At 39.4% G+C, this 19,555-nt stretch overlaps 1 protein-coding gene across 1 annotated transcript in view; it reads right to left on the reverse strand.

Moving 5' to 3' along the window:
* Nucleotides 1-284: 284 nt before the first annotated feature.
* Nucleotides 285-19,555, reverse strand: part of LOC113051803 (zinc finger protein 609-like) — a 49,601-nt gene continuing 30,330 nt past the window's right edge. Inside the window, exons 3-9 of the mRNA XM_026215900.1 lie at nucleotides 13,614-13,839; nucleotides 8,088-8,175; nucleotides 5,230-7,537; nucleotides 4,332-4,650; nucleotides 3,684-4,025; nucleotides 3,369-3,447; nucleotides 285-2,794 (exon numbers count right to left, since the gene is read on the reverse strand). Of these exons, the coding sequence (XP_026071685.1) occupies nucleotides 3,374-3,447; nucleotides 3,684-4,025; nucleotides 4,332-4,650; nucleotides 5,230-7,537; nucleotides 8,088-8,175; nucleotides 13,614-13,839 (3,357 nt within the window). The 3' untranslated portion in view covers nucleotides 285-2,794; nucleotides 3,369-3,373. The remainder of the gene's footprint in view (nucleotides 2,795-3,368; nucleotides 3,448-3,683; nucleotides 4,026-4,331; nucleotides 4,651-5,229; nucleotides 7,538-8,087; nucleotides 8,176-13,613; nucleotides 13,840-19,555) is intronic.

The raw sequence follows: 19,555 nt of genomic DNA on the forward strand, positions 1-19,555 counted from the left end.
ATCATCCAGAATTCATGAACGATTGAGGAAAAAGTCATTAAGATACATTTGTAAAACATTATAGAAGGAATGAATAGGATAAATAAAAAATGAAAAAAAAAAAACCTGATAGAGTGGAAGTGGGTGTCCTCTAGTGGTAACTGGATCGAACAGTGTTCAATATGATAATTTACCTCAAAAAGGTCTTTAAAAACATAAAATAAGATGACAAAAACTTTTTTATTGAAAAGCAAAATAAAAATAATTTATGATTATAGGACAGAAGAGAACCACGCAAGGACAGATGTGATTGTCTCATAAAAAGATTTATTAAATTTTTTTGCCTAAATGTACAAAGGCAAGTTACAGTATTGTATAAAAAAAGAAACGTGGTATTGTACACTTTACATAAGAGAAACGGTCCAAGAAAGAAGAGGAATTGGGTGATACAGCAAAAGAAAAAAAAAGAAAAATCCAAACAAAAGCCATTAAAAAAAAAAAATGTAAACATTCTTTAAGTACCGGGACCTGATGCTTTGTGACAAATTGTCTTTTGAGAAACACTTGGGATGAAGCGCAACAGGAAAAAATGTGGTAGATCATAGTGTAAATGATGCAAGGCATGCAATAGTGCACTGCATCCTCTTTACATCAAATCAAAGCATGTCAACTGAGCACCATTTGAAACTAGCACAAAATGCATGTGACAATTTTCCTGATTAGTACTGAGATTGTTTCTTAAATGACATATGGGCATTTCAGGTTTGAACTCATGACAATCTGTGTGACTCAAACATCCCAATGTACCTAATATCAAATGACATATTGCTGAATATATTGGATGTGTAACTTAAAGCCTATTTCTCTCAGTATTCAGTGTACCACGGTGCTTTCCTGCTGTTGTTGATTTTTTCATCGTGACTTTACAGATGAGAGGAAGTGCACGAGTCATCACATTCCTCCAAACACCTGTCTTTCGTCTCTCATTCCAGCAGAGCCTGTTCAAATCTACCTGCTCGAATCATTTCGTGTGAAAATATGACTCAATATCAGCAGCAGAACGACCAGGAAACCGCCTGAGATCCACCGAAAGCATCAAGCTGAGATTTTGGATTGAGAGACTCCAAACTCATTTAAGAGTTTCATGGACATAGTGAGTGTTAAAAAACAAAACCCAGCAAGCATTGTGACGGCAAGCCAGTACAAAGCTATGGAAGAGAAAGCAGAGGACAACACCCAAGAGAAAAAGAAAAACACACCCTAGTGGACAGATTTCGAAACAAAACAACACCGTAATCGGATGGTTTCTTGATTGCATTTAAAACAGTTCCTCTGTACATCATATACAGACATCACATAGTGTGTGCAACCAAGAATATCAACAGCGTTTGGTGCAAAACCAGTTTGCTTTGCCTGAGGAGACACTGTTTAAAGTCACATTTCTAGTGCTATAATACACCATGCTGAACGACACATGAAATACACAGAGCATGATGGGCTATGAAAGCATGTTCGGGTCAAACGCTCACTTGGTTTCATAAAACACGCTGGAGTTACCACAACACTTCCACAATAAGTGTTCAGGGATAGAGCGGCCCCATGCAAGAACTTCAGAACAATTAGAACAAAACTACTGGGCCTCTGGTGTCACGCACCCCAAACAACTGCAGCACAATGGCCAGCACGTAAGCGTCTCTCTAAAAGAACTTACTATACCTTGTCACATTAAAAAACATCCATTTGAAGAACCATAGTGATAAATCGGAAATTCTGTTCATGATGAAGTAAGGTAGCCAAGACGGAAACGAGGATATTCAGATTCAAGTTGAAGGATAACAAAGTGGAATCAAAGAGAATTCCCTGGAGTAAACGGACCTCAGCCAGTGATCTTCTAATGAAGGATTGTGACGGAACAGTGCTCACTGAAATATATCGCAAATGAATCTGGAAGTTAGTTGTCTTGCTGAAAGCAGATGTGTGAGGGTAGTTTTCTGGATTCGCAAGTCCATGAGAAGCTGGATGATACTGCTGAACATGTCTAATAAACCGCATGATGGTTACCGGAACGCAGTACGGTTTTAACTTACTGGTTTGCAAGAACAGAACTTTTTTGAAAAAAGTAAAAAAAAAAAAAAAACATAAAATAAAACATTGATGTCATTCTCGTTACATGGAACCATGCTGATGAAAGAGAATAGAGACTTGGAAAATAAAAATAAAAATCATGAGAAAAAAACAGCAGTCTTGTGGCATGTGAGGATGAGAACCGTTTAGGAACCACTGGCAGAAAGACAAGAGTTGCTTGATAATATCTGCAGCTTTCACTGGTGGTATCTAGAGAACAGCAATTCAAAAACCGTGGGTCAAACTGATTTTTTCTTTTCATTTTTTTTCAGTGAGGATGCCAACTAAAATAAAAAAGGGAAACAACTTTAGTTATCTCAGTGTGATAAAACTATTTTCAGTCTTTGTGTTCTCATGTCCCCTCGAGTCCTTGCCTCTTGTCTGGCCACAGCCTGCATCGGGTGAGTGCATCAGTCCTTGCTTTTTCAATCATCCCTCACCAGTTCACAGGCACAGTTCAGTGGCCAGCTGGGCTTTGAGCAGGGCAGGATGGCTTTGAACCTGGTCTCACAGTCTGTAGTGGGGTACGAGGTACAGATACTAGGAAAACATCGATCTGCCACACATTCCGGCAGAAAAACTAAAAATATAGAAACACCATTCAACTGATGTCTAAATGAACTCCATATACCTCCTCATGTGATCCAGTCACATGATTATTTGTAAAGAAGGGCGATATCATCAGGTTTCCCTAAAGAAAGAAAGAAAACACAAGAAAGCGCTGGTTAGAATACAACATAAGGTCAATCCGTTTTGGTTATTAAATTGAATCTATAAACCGTTAATTATTGTAAATGTAATTATATTATAAGCAATTGTAATCTAATAAAATTCATAATTTATGTAAAATTATAAATAAATAAAAAACTCTATATTATATTTATTAAAAAATATGTCCAATCCCATGCTGTTATTACATGTTTCTCCACCAGAGGACACTATAGGCCTCTGACGTGTTAGCATTGCTGCTGTGCTAAAAGGGCTAGCCTCAATCTAGGGGGCCTTAAACAATCATAATGCTCTAAAACAGATGGTGTTCTATGCTTTAAAGAGAAGGGCCTCAAAGCAAGTGGAACAATTATAAAGACCTCTTTGTACGCTTGGGTATCAAAAAAAGCTTTTACATTGCACATGATATGAAAGCAGAAATGGGATACACATCCAACTACTGTGGTCAGTTTTCACTGTGATTAATGTGATTCCCTCGCTGTTTGGCCACAGTCCAAACCTCCTGCTGGCTTTCCTTGATCTTTGTTTTCTCTTACCATTCTCACCTCCGTGCTGGTGGGTACAGGGATGAGGCTGAGGCTTGCTGACTGGCAACAATCGCTGACGATGAAAGGCCTGCAATTAAGGAACATCCAGTGAAGATGTTGTTTACTCTCAGAGTTTTCTTTGTGGAATTGGCACATTTTTACAGCAGCTATAGGAGCCATTTTCTCTCATTGAAGTCAAGATTTTGCCAATAAAAATGACATTCTGGGCAGGCTTTGTGAGCCTCACCTACAATCATCTCAAAACATTCAGAATTTTCATACTTTATTTTACGAGTTAATGTGAAAGAGTACTAGACTGCTGACCTGTGGCGTAAGACAGATCATACTGCCCGGCTACAAGGGGATAGCCTAGGTGGTGGTGGGGTGGCATAATGCGTTGGGAAGGAGATGAACGCGGTCGATCTAATTCTCTCTCCCGTTCTCGGTCACCTCCTCCTCGCTCCCTTTCATGGGAGGGCTTTTCGGCAACAGTGGGCGATTTGCTCTTGTACTGGTTGGCATGTTGGTGTAGTATGTCCAAGGCTTTGGACTCTGAAGCCGACTTGCTGCTAACTGTGGGGCTGGAGCGAGATTTCTCTCCCTCTTCTCCACTGCCCATTTTACTGCCGTAAGGGGAGAAAGGGTATCCCGCTGGTAGATAGGACCCTAAAGATAGATTAGAATACCATACTGTTTTTTGGCGTTATAAAAGTACTATTATGCACTTTTTATGTACATTAAGGCTCAAAACATACTATATGCAAGACAAGTACACAAATGCCAACGCTTTCAGCTACATAAGTTAAATTTTACAAGACGACTGCACCTTCAAAATGTGTCTTCTAAGCAATCCTTTGTACCTTTCTGTACTTGTTGTTCAAACAGTGCAAATCAATCGTTACACAACAAAGTTTACTAGTTGCTAATAATAGAATATGAATATCATCATTCAGATTTTATTATTTGTCTCACCTGGGTAGTTCATGACAGAGGACATGCCTCTGTATCCAGGATGGCCTGGATCGTAGCTTTGCCCAAAAGGATATCCATGCATGTAATGTAGGTAGGGTTGGTGCTGTGGTAAGGGGGAGCTGAAAGGTATATGGGCACTGGGCCGGGAATCTTTCCCTCCACTTCTCTGGTCCTCATTGTTGAGAGAACATGAACCATCAGTTCCATCTTTACTATCTTCTTTGGAGCTGCAGTCTCTCTGCCTAGGCCTCTCATCTTTGGCTTTTCTGTCCCGCTCCCGGTCTCTTTCCTCATCTGGCGGTCTCTGACCATCAGGGTACTGGAAACAGAAAACAAAGAACTTAAAGTTATGCTTTTGAGAGGTAATAAAAAAGTGAAAAAAAAAAATGAAGTGACGCATAGCCACGAATGGTGTCCCATACTCAGAATTTGTGCTCTACATTTAACCCAACCAAGTGCGTGCACACACACCATGAACACATTTTTGCTGCAGTACCTGGGGAGAAGTGAAGGGTTTCAGTGCCTTGCTCAAGGGTCTCACGACTGGAAGACAGTGCTGACTATTCACTCCCCCCGCCTACAATCTGAGACTGGATCCTGCAACCTTTGGGTTACAAGTCTGTCTCTCAAAACACTAAGCTACGACTGCTAAGCTCACCTTTTTGAAACTGTGTTTTTATATTTTAACATACATTCTCACAATAGAAATCAAAGACCAGATCTGTCTTGCATTTCACATAAGACTTTAATTGTGCTTGTTTTTGTCCATCTCAGAGTCCCTGGTCACTATATGACATGAAGGTGAGTAAAATATGACAAAAATTTTATCTTTGTGTGAGTTATCCCTCTAGCCTGGAAACTGTGCAGTCATTTAGTTCAAGAATCACGTTTGCCTCACCTGTCTGTACCACATGGCTTGCTCCATACCCAGCCTGGCAGACTCCACATTTGCCTTTGAGTCATCCTTTCCATGATGGCCAGCTTCACTGAGCTTCATTTTAAGCCCCTCAGCCTGCTGTGGCTGCAGCTTAGCCTCCTCCCCTTTAGGGATGATGACTGACTTGGCAGGTTCGGAGGAAGTGTCTCTCTGCTTGCCAGGGGCCTGTGGCTTTCCCAGGTCTGAAAGGCTTGGGGCTTTTGTTAGGCCTGGAGGAACAGGGCCCTTCTGTTTCCAGTCCTCCTTCAGAGAGGCCTCCCTGTCCTTTACACCTGAATCAGGCCTTTTCTCAGCAGACCTCTGCTGCTCAGACATGAGTCTTTGCCTTTCCTCATACTGCTGCCTGTAGCCTGGATTAGTGTTCATGAGGTGGTTGTGATAAACCTGATCTGGGTATCCATATGGGGGAACGTAGTATTGGTTGTAATAGAGGGGCTGCATGTACATATTTGAGCGCTGCTGTATGACAGAGGCTTGCTGCTGGTGTGGCTGACTTGAAGCGACCTCAACTTTTCGCTCATCCTGCACATCCACCTTCATCTTCTCCTCTGGCAATTCTTGCTCATCTTCCTTCTTCAGTTTCACAGCTTGCCCGTCTGGCAAAGGCCCACCAGAAGTAGCGCTACCGGGGCTAGAGTGGGTGTAACTGGGGGAGTAGTAGTTGTCATAGCTAGCATAATACGTAGAATCCTTAGAGGATGCCTGAGAGGGAAATAGTGCCTTCTTCGCACCGTCCCTGCCTGACTGATCTTCTGATTTACCTTTGACCCCTTCCATTTTGCCTTCACCATCTTCCCCAGCATCAGATATGTCAGAGTATGCAGGGCTGTTTGTCTTTACCGAGGAGCTATCTGCCCCATTCTGGGTGACGGCATGAAGAGGAGTGAGAGGCTGTCCACTGCTATCCACACGACTAGCCACCCCGATGGATGGACTGGGAGCATTATCCGTGAAGCTGTATATCTTATCCGCCTCTGCCTTCATGCTAGCAAGGCGGCTTTGATGAGGGTCTGAGGAGCCATTGAGATGACCCTCACTCCTGCTTCCTGGGTCAGAGGACTCAGAATATGGGCTTTTCCCCTCTTCAGTTTTCCCACTCTTTCCTGGGAGCTTGGGACTGTCTGCATCCTTGCCCAAATCTTTCTTTTTCTTGTCTTTTTTCTTTTTGTCCTTGGTGCTGCTCAAAGCTGGATTAATTGGCGATGAGTCCCCAGTTACACCCAACTTAGACTGAATGCCTTTTAGCTGGGGGCTCTTGGGGATGCCCTGCAACATGTTGGCCATCCCTGGAGGATGGTTGGGGCTTCCACCACTAAATGATGTCGGCTGCAAAGAGTACATCTGCTGAGAAGGAAGGGATGGAGCCATGGGTCTGGAAGACTTCATGTTTTTCTGAGACAGCTTGTCAGACTTGACATTGCTGCTTGGTTTTTTGGACTTCCTGTCCTCCATTCCGTCATTGCTAGCCTCGTCAGCAGTGACACAAGGCCCGTCATCACAACCCTCCATAGGTGTGCCACAAATGTCTGCTTCAGCATCACCATTCTTTTTCTTTGCCTTGGAACCAAACTTCCCAGGAGAAGGAGATGGACTCTGAGCATCAAAACCTCTTCCTTTAGGTGTGACAGAACGTGCTGGGGAGAGAGAGCCTTTCTGTGTAATCGAAGCTCCGTTGCAACTTCCTGGCTCTGGGTGAAGAGAGGATTCTTCCCCATATTCGCTGTCCCCGTCCATGTCCAATTTAATATCGTCATCATTATGAGCACGAGCCTGATGGTACTTAAGGCCATTGATGTGCTTGTACTTTTTGTTACAATTGGGATGCGGGCAGTCAATCAGTACAGGTGAGGGACAGGTTCGGTCTAAAGGAGGAGGAAGGGACTCCGTTTTGATGATGGGAATTGGGAGTGCACACGAGGTCACTCCACCATTTGAATTTGTGCGCATACGCTTGTTGCCTTTAGAATCCTCAGAGCTAGAGTTGGGCTCCATGTCTGATACAGGTTTGTTCTTGCGCTTAGTGGCTGAAGAGGGACTGGCTTTTATGTCCTCTGTGTTACTATTGGGCGGAGTCCTGTGCTCAGAGGAGTTTTGGCTTACACGCCGACCCTTGTTGTTGGAACTTGCTCTGGTCTTGCTGTTGTTGCTGCCCTTATTATCAGATGAATTGCTGTTCTCATTGACTGGGGTGTTGCTATTGGGCCGCATTCTTTTACCACGGCCACGTCCGTTTCTCATTTCTAGGTCACTTGTGGGAGACTCACAGAACCTTAAAGAAAAATAAAGATTATTTATAAGATCTTCACAACAATGGCAATAATAATAATTTGGTACAATGGCACCGATTAAATTAAAGGCTATCAAGTGTCTAAAAAGATGAATCAGATGAAATTTGGTAAAGATATATATATATATATATATATATTAAGCATTTTAACCTCATAAAAATTGCTAATGATACTTTTCCAATTTCAACAATTAAAAGACCAAATAGGTGCAACATTTAGATTTGTACTTTTTCCAAAATCACTAAGAAAATGATATTCAAACTATTCAATTATATAAACAAATACTATTTAGATTCATGCATCCAGTCCGAGGTGGGATTCTATTCTTATCACCTGAAAGGCTTGGTGATGTGTATGTTTTTAATATTGTGCCTCATCCCTAAGGTTTATGATGGGATACACCTGGCTTACTGCTAGTCCAGAGGGAGTACTGATGTGGTACGAAGGAAAGGGCGCTGACAAGCAGAGACTCGTATTCTAGGGAGGAATATTAGATTTTCTTGATTTGAAATGTTAAAACACTTCACGTACCTTGGAGGAGCCCAGTCATGACGGGTACAATCCAAAAGTGTTCCAACATACGTTTTGTTCCGCCAAGTAACATTGACCACCAGCATACCTGTAAAACATAAAGAGGACACTTAATGTGATGCAAGAATATCTCTGTTATCTATACAGAGACTCAGTAATACTGCAGAGTTATAATGTCGGTTTTCTGATTAATCTGGTTGCTTCTCCCCCACATTACCAATATTCCACACACAGTCCTGGCAGAAACCACAATTCACATTTAAATAGTGCAAATGGAAGTTTTCTAAGGCCAGCACTGTCAAAACAGACCTGCTATTTTTACTCTGCACTTCATGATTACACCACCTAAAAGCTGTAAGGAGCCAAGTGTGTTGTTTCTGGAAGAAAATTGTTTGATGGCGTCCTCCATCTGACTTTGCAGTGCTCTGTAAATGGTTTAGCAATTGTGTGAAAACAGCTGAAGCAAATTAAAATGCTTGTGTCTGGCAGTGATTCTGAGTGATTTTTCTACAGAGGCTGGATATTTCTCTGATTTTGCACTACCATAATAGCAGGCCAAATCAATAACACATTACAATTACATGCCCTTAATAGGCCATGGCGGAATAATGTTGTTTAACCTTGACATGGCTTATAAATTTGAGATTAAACTATGATTTCAATTGTTATAAGTATACTGATACTTAAATACACTACTTAGTACACTAAATTTAAAAAAAATTAATTAAATGTAAAAAAAAAAAAAAAATCTGCAGAATAGTATCTTTTTAGGAGTATTTTCTTTTAATTAAATAAATAAATAATACATAAATAATGAATCTTGTTTTCCACTAAACATCATAGTGTGGACATCCATATGTGAAAGCTAAATTCATTAACATTCCTTTGAAAAATGTCAGTCCAAGTCAGTCGAAGAGCCCATTAGCAGGGGCCCCTTTCACTTGCTGTCATTAGCGGTTCTCCGGCCACCTGTCTGAACCCAGGCTAAATGAGGCTAAATGGCCAGCGTTTCACCTTTGATGCCCTTCAGTAGCCAAATTGGAAAAAACAGAAGCTTGGCATCTGTCCTGCTGCACTCTCACACTCCATTAAAAAAAGCTCTATTGGAGTTTAAAGGCTACACCAGGTCTACATAGATTTGTCATGATAGTTTATTTTATTTTTAATTTTTTGCTGGACAGGCAAGGAGACCAGCTTAACCAAGTTAAGTCCAGCAAACCATCTTAGGCTGGTTTAAGTTTTTTTTTCCCATCAAGGATCATTTTATCCCATCAAGGATAAAACAATTGCAAATATAACATACGGTTCATACTAAAAGTATAAGGGGGTCCATGGCTGATGTTACGTAACTAAAGCCTAGTGTGATTCTAAACACAAGGGAGTTGCCATCCACATTTATCCATTTTGATAGGAAATCCATCAGCAGAGGGGAAAAAAACTGCACTTGTCCAGAGATTTCCTTGGTTTTTTTAAAATAACAAGAGTCTGAAATCATCAGGAGGCAGGTCTGATTCAGTTTTATATAAGATACATCCTCTTTATTGACCCCACGGTGAAATCCAGGAATAGCCAATTACTCAAATTCAAAGAGAAAAGGTAACGATGAAATCAGCTAATTTTTACTTAAACCAAAATGTAATTCCGGCAATAAATTAGCACTTTGATCCATAAGCTTGTTGAGGTGGCCCTGTAAAGAGGGCTGAATCAGGATACTGGCATATGAGCCATGCTGTTTGGCACGATTGTGTTTGCTGGCACTGAGCCCTTCCTAGTCTGTGGGTGAGGGCTTTCTGGGCTCTACTTCAAGAGCAATAAACTTTCAGAAGATTTAGGGCTGACATTTGGAGTCATCAGCATGCATGGCTTGTGAGTGGATCCCACACCAACACAACCCTAGTCTGCTTCCAGCGTCCTGCAGAGGGGATTTGTGTCAGAGTGATGCCTAGAAATATAGCTCCAATCTGCCTCTGATTGTTTCATCACGAACTGAGAGCTGTCTGCCCTTAACCTCCTGCCATTTCAGGGATTCACACACTGGGCTGAAAAACATGAGCAAGTTGATATGTCCATCCACAAATAAAAGGTTGCAGTACACTGGATAAGATTTCCACACTGGGCTTTTGGCTGAAATAAAGCACTCCACTGTTGATTTGAGGAAGTCAGGAGAGGACACTGTGGCTCAGCAACAACTTGATCTGCAATAAGTCATGAAAGATGGATGCTCTGTTCGAAAGCTCAGCAAGCTTCCTAGGCAACATTTGTTGTTTTACTAGGTGCTCTCCTGACACAAATGCCACTCTAAATTATGCTCCCCTACAAGATAGCTTGTTTTTAGGTCGCACTGCATGCATCCTTAGTGGATGAGACAAATCATTCAATTCAGTGATTTTAAATCAAACTAAGTGGCATGTAATGTACAACTATAATACAATATATTTACAGCATCTTTATAAATTGAATAAAAAATTTAATAATTTTTTCATAATTATTATGTAGACTAGAGATTAAAGAGATACAAAGATCTTGTTGAATTTTATTAGACTACCGGGTTCTTAGCTTAGCAACACGATAAAATCAAACCAGAAACAGTATGAGGAGAAGATCGATCACTTACAGATCAATGAATAAGAGAACACAATACTCAGTATACCTGCTACATACATAGAAGTCCAGCAAATATCCATTGATGGTTTATTTAATCTAGAACCTGAAATGTACGAACTAAAAATGTGATATGAGCTAAAGAGGATAAATCTATAATCCCATTGTTGTCCGATTTTATTACGGATTCATAATATTCTATAGAAATACGATCTTGCAATCTTCTATTCAATTGAATTAGAGCTGAACATGCCTGCCTATTGCCTACATAGAAAATGGATTTTGAACAAAGCTGGAGATTCTGGAGAATTTCATTCCTCCCTACTTATATATATTTTCCAAAGTAATGCTTTAGCATTTATTGTTTGAACTGTCCTACACGTAACACACTATTATAAGTTAAGTTAAATTTGCTAAAAGTAATTATTTTTTCATTTAAAATAAAACAAAGTAACATGTATAAAACACCACTGTATTACATAACTATAATAGAATACATTCGCACATCTGTAATCGATTATATTTACAGCACCTGATATATTTACATATAACACACCTGTTACACATTTTTTGATTCATTATTTCAAACACTTTTTTTTATGCAGAAAAAGAACATCACCATCTGGCTCTGATCTAAGTTATTAGAACGCACCTGCCATCATAATTACGACTTCCCGACTCGGGAGTACTTGAACGCAAAAATACAGATCTACCAACCTGCAAAGTTAAGTCTAACACACTTGTAACTTTTACCAAACACTGAAACCTTCATCATTAGGCGTGTTTGATCGAAACTCTGTGGTGAGGCAGATCACATTCGCATTAAAGATTCAAGACCAAAATAAAGTTAGGACTTAGGAAGTCATCCTTATGAGAAGTGTGGGTGGACTGTATGCAACATCTTTAAGAGAGTGCAGCACAGTGAAAAGATTTCAAAGTGGTTGAGAGATGTGTTCCCTGCCACGGGATCTTGCTGCTCTACTTTCCACCCACACAAAATGTCACCACGATACAGATCTGCCCAACACCCCGATGAGAAAAAAAAATAACACATCAAAAGGAGAGATGTACACCAGTGAAACCATCCCAAAGAGAGCGAGAGAGGGTGTGGATAACACCTGCACACCAATGGTTCCCTCTTTAAAAAAATGAATTGGAGCCCTGTGTTTGGGACCCATCCTGCAGAAAGATTGAGCTGATTTTGTGGAAGTGTGGCACTGGTTGGGCAGGGCTGTGAATGGCCACACTAATGGCCCTGTTTTTGTCTCCATCTTGACCCATCCCTCTCCATGTCAGAAACACACACACACAAGAGTGGCCACAGAGGAGCAGGGTGAATCAGACACACTGTGCCCATGGCAAGAGGAATAGAAAACACTTAGACAGCCAATGCGCTCTGAATGCTGATGAGGCAGCCCTTTCTGTGGCGGCACTGAGAGGATGGCAGCAGGAAGAGTGTGGGCGGCACATACTCCAATGCCTAGATCTGCTCTCATTTAGGGATTTGAGGGAGATTTTTTTGTCTTTTCATGCACGACAATCATGACCGAGGATGTGGAGAGTAGAACACACTGATGTTTCTGCAGTGGGCTGTGATTTAGATGCGATGAAGAAAAAAAATCGGACCTACAGAATCTGGACAAATCCAGTTTGAATAAATTAATCTGCAAGCATAAAGCACCATGTAGTGCTCTGGTTAAGAAGCTGTTAACATAACAAAGGGCTGGAATCATTAAGAAGCAGGTGTTTTCAACTAAGATATATAGGATAGATATACTTTATTAATCCCTGGGGGGAAATTCAGGAAGAGACTAATATGTAAATGAGGACAGGAACAAATTATTGTGGTATTTGTGTACAGTAATGATTACTCTTATAAGGACTCTAACAGAGCAGGCAAGCTTTACAAGCGTATTTATTTAAATACAATAATTATTATAATTTAAATAGTTATATCAATTAAATACGATTCAGATCTCGATCTACAACCTTATTTTTCATTTTCAGCCCTTTTATATATTTGAAGTATAATGATAATTTTTTTTTTTTTTTTTTTTTTTACTAAGATGTTATTCTGATTGCTTGTTTCTCATACCTGTTGGTCAAATGCTGCTGAAACAAGTGAAAGCTGAACAACATGGAAGCAGATACACACTCTTACTTTCCATCAGAAACACTTGCTGGAGGCCGACAAATAGAAACCTTTAAATATCTACTTCTGTTCAGGAATCAACAAAGTTTCAGTTTTTGCTACTCTTAATTGGTTCCTTCATTGCTTAAATTTTTTATTTAATTGCTAAACTTATCCAATCCATATAAACTAATGAACATTTAAATTGTGCACAGAAAATATGGTGTATACAGTTCTATGAATCTTTGACCTTATTCAGTTTTTTTTTTTCCGATTTTTAAATACTGCTACCTTTCCCTTCTCAAACATTGTGCCAACAAAGTTACTTGCTTGTATGCATACAAAATATGATTGATGTGTTTTTATCATTCCACTTGGAAACACTGGTTCTTTGTTGATACAGTGAGCTCAGAGGAACAACTAATCACCGTGGCATATTAGTAACCAGAATTTTGTTAAAGTGAACTAGATATCCATGAGCAGAAACACAGTATTTTGAATTATGTCTTAATATTTCTGGAGGGACACAAATTCAGATCTATTCAAATTTTCTTTACAACCAATCGTGGCCACTATGTATTTTTTAATTGTCGCTGTTGTTCAGATTATTGTGGTGTAAACAACACAAACCAGCTTGGCTGCTTTACACATCAATCAGACTGCCTCTTCCTCTGAACCACGGTGGCTACTGGCCAGAATAAACTACAGTGAGGGCCAGATTGTTTCACAGATTCAATCAAAAGCCTGGCTTTTGAACATTTGTACATCACAGGCTCTACGGTATGTTTTCTTACCGTCCTCAGTTTCTTGCCACACAATGCCCTCCAGGTTGACGCTGGTGCCCGGCTCACAGGGTCCCAGACACTCTGGCTCAGTGGACAGGGCCACGTCAGATGTGTTGACAGCCACCGAGCGTGTTCGCACCATAAGCTGCTCACAAGGTGAAGCGATGTCACTGTTTCCCATAGAGGCGAGCAGGTGAAGCGGCGGAGGGGCCGGGGTGGAGACCGGAGACTCCATCTGAAGAAAAACAGCAAGAGAGAGACAAAACAGGGAAGATAAAAGATGGTGGATCTCAAATGACACTTGGAGAATATCTTCACATGCCCTTAAGGTGGACTCTATTTTATAAAGGCTGTTATAGCGGTTGTTATAGAACGGTGGAGCTCATTAAGAGCCAGGGATGCTTTGAGCTACTTAAGCCTCACTCCAGGGGAACGGGACACACACAACATGCTCACTGTGTGAACACAGGCTTGTTTATTCAATTAAGGGCCTTTAGCTGTGTGGTCAGGCACTCTAATTGACCATACCTGCATTCAGGGGCCACGAGTGGCCAGCCAGGTAAACAGACAGAAATAGACTGGAATGTATATGGCATGCTGATTCACATGGCAACAAAAGTGATCTGTCTCCTACTTAAACTGTCTCTGAGGTCATGCACTATTATTATTATGATCAGAGGCAGATTCATTGGCACCGACAGTTGATTGCTGGAACTATTAGCTATCGCAAAAACCCATGCTGTTAGTTTTTCCAGGTTGCGTCCGTTGCTGGAGCGGCTGAGGCAGGAGCATTGAAGACTCATGCTGTTTGTTTTGACACGTGACACTGCGTGCTGCTCAGAGCGGGACAACTAAACAGTGTGCAGACAGTATACTATAGTGCATGTTTTCATATCATTACTATGTAACTGACTAGATGTTGAATTAGTAGAGAAAGATCAGCCATGTGCTTTCTAGGCTGACGGGAATATTAGTATTACCTCAAGCAGTTAAAACAATGTGACCAAAACACACGCAAGTCCAACCCAAAAGTTTAATATCATGATTGTCACCTTATCTATGTGCATTTGTTTATATCCAGCTGGTCACATTAATGTATTTGTTTCACATTAGCTGGGTTTCCTTCCAAAGTTGCAAATTTAACTTGTGCACAAAATTGGAATATCGCACAAAATATTGGTGAATAAGAAATACGTTTCCATCCAACGAGTCAAAGAGAACAAAATAGTCTCTTCTTGATAAACTGGCACAATATATCACTAAGAAAAGTAGGAGAAGCTACTGAATATAAACATTTTCCTATATAATTAATCACTTGCACATCAGAAGGAGCAGACAAAACACAATGAATGCAGTCATTGGATGCTTCTGTTTGGGAACGCAGTCGTTTAACAGTTCTGGAAGGCAATTAAATAAGAAATACTTTGATGATAGTTTTTGCTCTGGTACTTCTGGACGACCATATAAAAGCATCAAGATCGGTCTGCTGGTTAGTCAGGATTTACCATCCCTTAGCACAAAGTCACACAACTTTTTTTATGTGGTTGGAGGAATTTATTGGTAAAATGCATTTCCATCTCCCATTATTCGTATGAACCCTTTTTCTCTCTCAAGTCAAAAACCAGCTAAAGCAAGCCAAAACAAATTGTGTGAATTAAGCAATTTTTATTCGAAATTACGTGTTTCCATCTCTCGATACTTCAAAATGTGCCTAAGAGCAGGGCGATGGAAACCCAGCTGCTGATATGTTGATTCAAACCAAATGAAATTCTGCTGCGCCATAGATCGCCACTCACAGTTTTCTATTAAATTACATTAGTCCCAAATAATTATGTAAATAATGACTTCACTCTAGGCTGTAAAACTATTAATATTTATTATTAATATTTGTATTCATTTACAAAGTATGGTTCAGTACTTCTTTTTTTAAACTATTTTAGTTTTCGTTCACTATCGGTTTGGTTAATCAGTATCGGCCAGTGTGGTTCTACATAGCTATTTGCATTGGTAAAATCCAATTGATCAACATCTAATAATTATTTTGATAAGTTTGGAAAAAATTAGGGGTGCTCCGATCACGATCGGCCGATCGTTAATGCGCATCTCGTCAGTAAAGCCGGTTCTCTAATCAGCGGTTAATTCCCTCAGGTGCGTGATTTCACATAGAGCAGCTGTTACTACACAGAGCCGTTGTTAACTGAGAAGATGCGCCAAAAAACTTCTCTATTTGGTTCACAATTCGTGATCTAAATGAATGACTCATTAGGAGGAGGAGGATCATGTGAAAAATAGTACAGCACTTGAGTTGTGCCTAATGATCTGTTATCACTTGTGATTGAGATGCTAAAAGGTTCAGAAGCTCCATGACAGTTTTTACCTCATGCATGAAACATCACACCAGCGAGAGAAGCTCATGTCATCTCAAACCGCCTGCTGATTTATGATTATTTGTGACTCGCAACAGACGAGCAAACATCCAGCTGTCAGCTCTCCCAGAATACACAAAGACATGTCAAACACACTACAGGCCGTTCAAATCTACTTACAGCCCTAATATCTGCCATTCCACATTCAACAAGTGATTACCTCTACTGTACATCAGTGAGCATGTTCAAGACTTTTAATAGTGACCAATAATGAGGAGCACATCGGCACAGACCGTCGATACTGACACATGAGCCTTTAGAATGTAAATGGAAAAAACGTCCAAATGGTTTTGATGCCAAGTGCCACAAACCAGCTGTACTGCCAGCAGATCTTTGGCAGAAAACAACTGTCATATGTATACAGAGAAGGGTAGGAAAAAATGAGACCCTCAGATTAAATAAAAAATTCCAGTTCTTCATCCTAATCTTTTCCTGAGATGAGAATTCAATGTGATTTATAAATCTTGCCCAAACGTCAGTCATCTTTGTTAAGCACAGATGCTTTGAATACTCTTGAAAAACACCAACATAGCCTAAGACAAGATAGAAAAGAGAAAGAGAAAAGAAGAAAATACCCACAAAGTCTTAAAATACTGATAAAGAGTGTATTCTTTAGCATTCTCAGCCTTAGATGGCACACCCGTGGGCTGCCCACAGCACATTTGCTGAGCATCTAAAGCATGTATGCTTATAAATCTGGAATGTACTATCTTGATCTCATATGCTTTAATCTGATTGGTAGTTAGTGGTACACAGTGTCTTTTATCAGTATACTTTGAAACCGTTAAGGCTTCTGAGGAAAAATGAATTATCTGGATTTGCCAAAGTTGATCAAGTTTTCATGAAGGTTGACATTCAATCTTTAAATGATACTCTTTTTTTGGAAGCACTTTCAACACTTTCATTTGATTTCACATAAATAATTTATTTCCCATGAAATAAAGCAAACTGTGGTTGGTAGTCGTATGTTTTAGTCAGACAATGTCTTTATGTATAAATGGGTTGTTGTTGACCAAAATAAGCTGCAATGTGAGGAAGACTGTGTCATTTTGTCAAAGATGTTTGACTACATATCAAAATTTCTTCTCTGCATATCTGTTACCTGAACTATGTAATGCTAAGTAGTGGTTGATTTACAAGGAATTATTTATAATGATTAAATGACAGAAATAACATAAATAAAATTGAAGAAACTGATGAAAATATTTTTGCAAAATATTGACTCAAAATATTGACTTTTTGTACGGTCGGTTATATAAATTAGGGTTATTCATTTTAACAGGTAAACCAACCGTACACATTTTGACTGATTAATAAATCAGTTAAACATTTTCAAAAGTCACATATATATATATATATATATTTTTTTTTTTTCAGTAATTTATCAAAATATTTAAAAAGGTTTGCTACATGATTAAAATATGCTAAATGAATAAATTATTATTATTCTTTTTTTTTTGAAAATTCTAAAGAGAAAAAAGTTGCGCATAAGTTGCATTTTATTATTTCATGCAGAAATAGGACTAAATGCTGACATGAAATGTTTACAAACATTATAATAAACATTGTAAACAAAGGCTATTTTAGTTCCCCTTAGGGCTGCACGATGTGTCGTTTAAGCATCGATATCGCGATGTACGAATCACGGGCCAGCTGCTCCCCGGCCTTGACGAATGTGATTTGCGGATTAATTGCACAGCTTAACCATCATAGAGTGAAAGTTTATCATTGACAGGACTGAAAAACACATGCAAGTTTAACAGGGCAGAGAGAGAGGGAGCGCGCGAGAGAGACAGAGAGAGAGAAGTACCATCAATGTTTATAGTAATGTATATGGATTTATTTTGCATGTATTTTTGTTTTGTTTGTTTCTATTCTGCTATGTACAATGCTTTGGCAATATGTACCTTTGTATGTCATGGCAAAAAAGCAATATGAATTGAATTGAGAGAGATAGAGAGAGAGATAGAGAGAGACCGAGAGAAAGCGAGCCGTTACAGAACAAGAATTAAAAATATAAGTTATAGCAATACAAGCAACAAGCCAAAACAAATCAATTTAGGCTAAAATTAAACGGAAACCAACATTCGACAAAATCAAATGTTTTGTATTCACAATGTATTTGAATGCCAAAATATTATTTATTATGTACTTCACTCACGTTCCAATTTTTATTTTCATATGTTTGCCTGACTATTTTATTATGATAATGAACAAGCTGCATTGTCAAGGTAGCAAAGCTTAACTGTGTGCATGCATGCGGCACCAGCGCAATCACTTGAATTTTTTCCTTCCAACAGTGGAAGCAACTACTCCTTTTAGTCATAAAGATAATCGTAATAGTAAAAGGTTTGCATTGATTGGTGTACATTCACAATACAAACAAATATTTTTGCTTTTGTAAAATAAGTCTAAACAAAAATAGGATGTCACTTTCTGCCATCTGGTTTCCTTTTGTGCAGCACAAAAATGAACCGAGACTCTGCATCAGCTACTTGCACAGTTTTCTTTTTCTTAATTTATTATTTCAGTAAAATATTTTAAGGAGGAAACACACCAAACTAAGAAAACACTTTAAAAGACAGACACCCATATCAAATGAAAGAGTTCAAGCAGGCAAATTTCGTTGTGTTTGGCACACTTTGGGCCCCTTAGTACCAACTGAGCATCATTTAAATACCACAGTCTACCTGAGCATTGTTGCTGACCATGTCCATCTCTTTATGACTACAGTGTACACATCTTCTGATGGCTACTTCCAGCAGGATAATGCACCACGTCACAAAGTTCAGATCATCATCATAACAATATTATGTCTGAAGGCATGAAAATCAAACATGTTTTAAAATCTGTAAAGACATTTACATTAGACGACAGCAAAAGGTAATCAAAAGGTAAAAATACATAGAAATGAGAATGCATAGTTAAATATCCAATATGGTTTGATTTTAATTCTTGTTTTTCTAAGAAGATATTACATCAAATGCAATACCATGAGAAAATGATGAATCAAATGTATTAGCTCAGTCTGGCCGTCTATCACAAACTTTAAAGGTAATTCTACTCGCAAAAATTAAAACTGTAAATTATATACTATCTTTCTTAGGAGGTTATCAGGCTTCATAAAACCCTTACAATGCAAGCGACAGTCCACACCGGACACTTTCACATATTAGAGGACGAACTGCGAGCCAGTTCCACAAGAGTGGAAGTACACTCAGGTCTGAAGAATGCAGAAGCGAGCTGAAGCCATGCATGCTTAAGAGTTCAAAGCTCAACTCTATTTCACTCACAGAGAAACCAATAACCTCACTAAGCCTGGAAAATGGAGAAGCGGCTACAAGAGATGAGACGAATCTTCACAGCAGTTGCCAGATGAAACAGCTTAATATTCAGCCATCTGTGGAGATGCACTGAACAAACAGGGTTTAAAAAGAGAATCATCCCGAGGTCTTTCGTTGACATCTTTACAAACAACGAGATAAGATTGTATCACCCTTCCAAGTAAGAGAAAACCGTGTTTCT

The sequence above is a fragment of the Carassius auratus genome, chromosome 32, assembly GCF_003368295.1.
Source record: "Carassius auratus strain Wakin chromosome 32, ASM336829v1, whole genome shotgun sequence".
Taxonomy (NCBI): domain Eukaryota; kingdom Metazoa; phylum Chordata; class Actinopteri; order Cypriniformes; family Cyprinidae; genus Carassius; species Carassius auratus.